Here is a 4,147-nt window from a genome sequence, read left to right on the forward strand (position 1 = left end):
TCTCGCCTCTCAAGTCGCGACTCATCATTAAAGAAAACAAAAAATTACGAGCATCGGGAACTAATTGCGTCCTAAAGTTTTCGCTTTCTCTGCTGTTGACAGCTCATCCCCCGTCTTCCTCCACGTGTCAACATCTAGCGTGGAGCCCTCGGGAGACGGCGTGTTTGACTTGTATAACATTAGAAAGAGCACAGTCAACTCATTCTTCGAAACCTCGTCGTCAGATCCGACAACCCAAATCCAACGGCTCAGATACATTCGGGTTTTTTTTTTTGGAGAAAAATGAATATGAGATTGCTTTTCTAATTTAAAAAAATATCACTAATTCATCCGATATTAGTTAAAGTTGGCTTAGGGATAAGTCAATACAAGCATTTTACTCGACCGCACGCGGAAATGATAAATCTCTTGAGTAAGGAAGAGGAATTTAATTTAAAATATTTACTTTTTACGTAGTTATATTTTATTATAGGCTAAATACCTATATTAGTATTTTAATTTACACCTCATTTTACCAAGAAGGTATTTTAATTAGACAAAACTGTTTTAAGGTATTTTAATTGATTCAACTTACCAACAAGGTCATTTTTCTCGTCGGCGACCAGTTTTTCGGCGAGAGCTTGTCACGTGCGTGGCACGTGATGATTTACACTGTTTTTTAGCTGCTGATGTGGCACAGATCTGTCCTATTTTTGGTGAATTGGGATTTTTAGAGGGTTAATTTCCGCATTTAAACACTGTTAATTCCCGCATTTAAACATTGTTACGTCAGAAAATCCGTGTCACGTCAGCACCTAAAAAACAGTTCAAGTCATCACGTGTCACGCACGTGACGAGCTCTCGTCGGAAAACTAGTCGCCGACGAGAAAAAGGGTCTTGTTGGTAAGTTGAATCAATTAAAATACCTTAAAACATGTTTGTCTAATTAAAATACCTTCTTAAAAAATAGGATAGAATTAAAATACCAATATGAATATTTAGCATTTTATTATATAACCCATTCAAAAATTAAGGTAGCAACAAAAACCGCCTTATAATTAGATATCACGTGCGGCCGGGGTAAACGAATCAGGTCTGAGAAAAAGCTAGACCTGAGCCCAATTGCGTGATTTAACGTCCGATGTCTCCTTAAATTGACGTACGAACAAAAGCAATCCCTTATATATTTGTCAATGGAAATTTGACAATCTCAACTAACATTATAGCTGATCAAGTACAAAACTCAAATTACATAAGGTTTGTTAATAGAATAATTTGACAAATTTTTTCCAAAAAAAAAAAAAAACTATTTACTTGACAGCTACTCACGTTGAAACCGAGCTCCCACACCCACGCGATACTCATTTTACGAAAGCCTATAATTTCTCATTAGTCAGGGGTTTTGTCAAATTAGTCTCGTGTGCCTCTTAATAATTTCTAGCGTAGATTATTACCAGCAACCAAAATTAATTATTTCAGGTGGAGATTTGAGGAGATACGGAAGCTCAAATTGGGACTTTTTTTGGTGCAGTTGTTTATGAGACTCGAAAGCATGATCCAGATCTGGACAAATACGCGGGGCCTTATTTCACACCAAGTGGGCCGCCCTTGCCTTGGCAGTCCGCCTACCGGACGGCCCAAGGTTGTATCGGTAAAGCGATATTTCGGGCAATATTTTGATTTTGATTTAAAAAAATGTTTATTATTATTGTTATTATTTTATATTTTTTCGTAGACGGAGGGAGGGAGTGAGTCCAACTTACACGTCTTGGCTTTTTCACACCAAACTGATGCCTGGAAGGTGCGTTGTTTTGCTAGTACAGGATACGAAAAAGAAGTTTTTTGCACGTACACCCTTGGGCAATACCCTATTGCAACGTAAGCGCCCCGTCTCCTTTTTTCCTTTTTTTTATTATAACAAACAACTTCTTAAATTCATACCGTTAACTTGTAATCTCCTTTCCGTCCCTTCTTTTTTTGAAAGTCTTGGTAAGAAGAAAGACACGGTCAACTCGTTTAGTGTCTCGCAATAACCGAAGATTGATAGTGAAAAGGTGATGCTAATGTGATAGAAAAGAAATTGTAGAAACTAAAGTGCTTAATATTTGAAGTTTACCGAGACCTTATTTAGATTGAGGAGATACGAGAACAAGAAATAAAGGGAAGATCTCTCGTCCCATTTGGATAGTTTTTAAGGGGTCAAATGTTCCCTATATTTTTTTTCCGAAGGAAGCTCTCTTAACTTCTCCTCTTCTCTCCCCTATTTTTCATAACTTTACCTACTCCTAGTGAGAATCTAAACATGCGCTAATTCATTAAGAAAAAAAAAGAAAAAACCCTGAGAAACTTCATGTTGAACTTGTAATAAATGTAAACCATCAAATTAGCATGTTCAACGGGCGTCGCGTAAAAAATCAAGACCAAAAGAAAGTTAGAAGCTACAAAACCAAGGTAAATTGATTACTCCAGAAAATATAAATTTAAAATAAAAATAATATACAAATATTTTATTCTTAGCACGAACTATTAATTAGCTGATCAAAGGACGCCCAACCAGGTAAACATAAGTGCAAGAAAATAACTACGGCGTTATTTCTTATCTAATCAAGGGTAGATATTACAAACTCCCCAGAGAAAAGAACAGGATATAAAAGCAAATAATAATAATTAAATAAAAAGGACAAAAGAGATTGTGCTTCGCTGACTAAAGCACCTGATGCCAATTAAATCTAAGAAGAGGGGTTCATATATCAAAAAAAAAAAAAAACCAGATTAAAAAAAAAAGGGAAAGATCGACTCAGAAGCCGTCGATCCTACTGACGAAAACCCCCATTTCTTTAGTTCTCGCCAATTTCCAAAGCCAAACGCGATTCTCCGATTATAAATCCCCGACTCTCCTCCCCAAACCCAATTCTTATCTCCTCACCACCCGTCGATGGCCGTCGATTCTGATGAAACTTCTCGAAAAATGGACGATCAGAATCGGATCAAGGAAGGACAGCCATCGCAGGCCTCCAGAGCATGGAAGCCCTCGTCCTCACCTCGGGCGCCATGCAATCTTCGTTCGCGTCATTCTTCCTTCGACTCGCGGACATCACCAACAACCCGTCTGCCAAGTTCAAGAGTTCATCAACGCCTCCGATCGAACGGGCCAACGCCGTCAGGGCGCGGCCGGTCCAGGCTCACGACCGAATCCCCGCCGCCGCCCGCCGCCGCGTGAACTGTAGCTCACCCGCTCGATTCCTCCTCCGGTGTGTGTCTTCCCGCGTCTCGAGGCTCACACTTTGACGTTCACCAACCGCCGAACCGCTCACCCGTCCGGTAAGATCGCCGCGAAAGGACAGTTCACGTGATGATTCTTATCAGCATCTCACCGCCGATCTCTCCGGATACTCCTCTGTTCCTGTCCGTCGATGAACCGCGGATGAAAGTGTTTCCAGACGGGAAGGATTCGTCTCTGTTCCTCACTGGCCGGCGGCGACCGCACCGTATTCCCAACGGGCAGAACCGCTCGCTTCCTCGTCCAAGAAGAAGTGGCCCCAGCCGGCTCCGGCGGTAACGCACCGCTCCGGCGGCCGCTGCCATTGCTCTAAGAAAAAGTGAGGACAAAAAAACTCCTCAGATCCGGCTCACGTTAGCAGTAAATGTGTGTAGTTGCTTTCTCTAACGTGCGCCTTCTTACAGGAAAAATCGGGTGAGGAGATCAATCCGCGTGCCGGCGATAAGCTCGAAGATCGCCGACATCCCCAACGACAACTACTCATGGAGGAAGTACGGTCAGAAGCCGATCAAGGGGTCCCCTCACCCTAGGTAACTATCCTCCGCCTCTTTGAAACCGTTCGATTTTTCAAGGGTGGCACTAGAGACACACCCCAAACCACATCTTAATCCATACCCCCTTTCTCATATGCTACAGTATACCGGGCCTCATGAAATTTTAAAATTTTAAATTCTCATGTGAAACCCGATGCACTTTAGCATATGATACACTAGAAGGGTATGGTTTGAGATGTGGTTGAGAGTGTGCCCTATCATTTTCCATTTTTTAATCTGACGATGCCGTGGAAAGATCTGATCCCTCTGTTCTGTCCCCACCCGCAGCCCGTACGACTCGAGGGCCTACTACAAGTGCAGCAGCGTGCGGGGCTGCCCGGCGAGGAAGCAGGTG

The 4,147-nt window shown here is 42.2% G+C and overlaps 1 protein-coding gene across 1 annotated transcript in view; it reads left to right on the forward strand.

Moving 5' to 3' along the window:
- The window catches only part of LOC109842625 (probable WRKY transcription factor 15), a 2,796-nt gene continuing 1,563 nt past the window's right edge, over positions 2,915-4,147 (forward strand). Inside the window, 5 exon segments of the mRNA XM_020411476.1 lie at positions 2,915-2,974; positions 2,977-3,041; positions 3,420-3,578; positions 3,664-3,789; positions 4,096-4,144. Of these exon segments, the coding sequence (XP_020267065.1) occupies positions 2,915-2,974; positions 2,977-3,041; positions 3,420-3,578; positions 3,664-3,789; positions 4,096-4,144 (459 nt within the window).

The sequence above is a fragment of the Asparagus officinalis genome, chromosome 5, assembly GCF_001876935.1.
Source record: "Asparagus officinalis chromosome 5, Aspof.V1, whole genome shotgun sequence".
NCBI lineage: Eukaryota > Viridiplantae > Streptophyta > Magnoliopsida > Asparagales > Asparagaceae > Asparagus > Asparagus officinalis.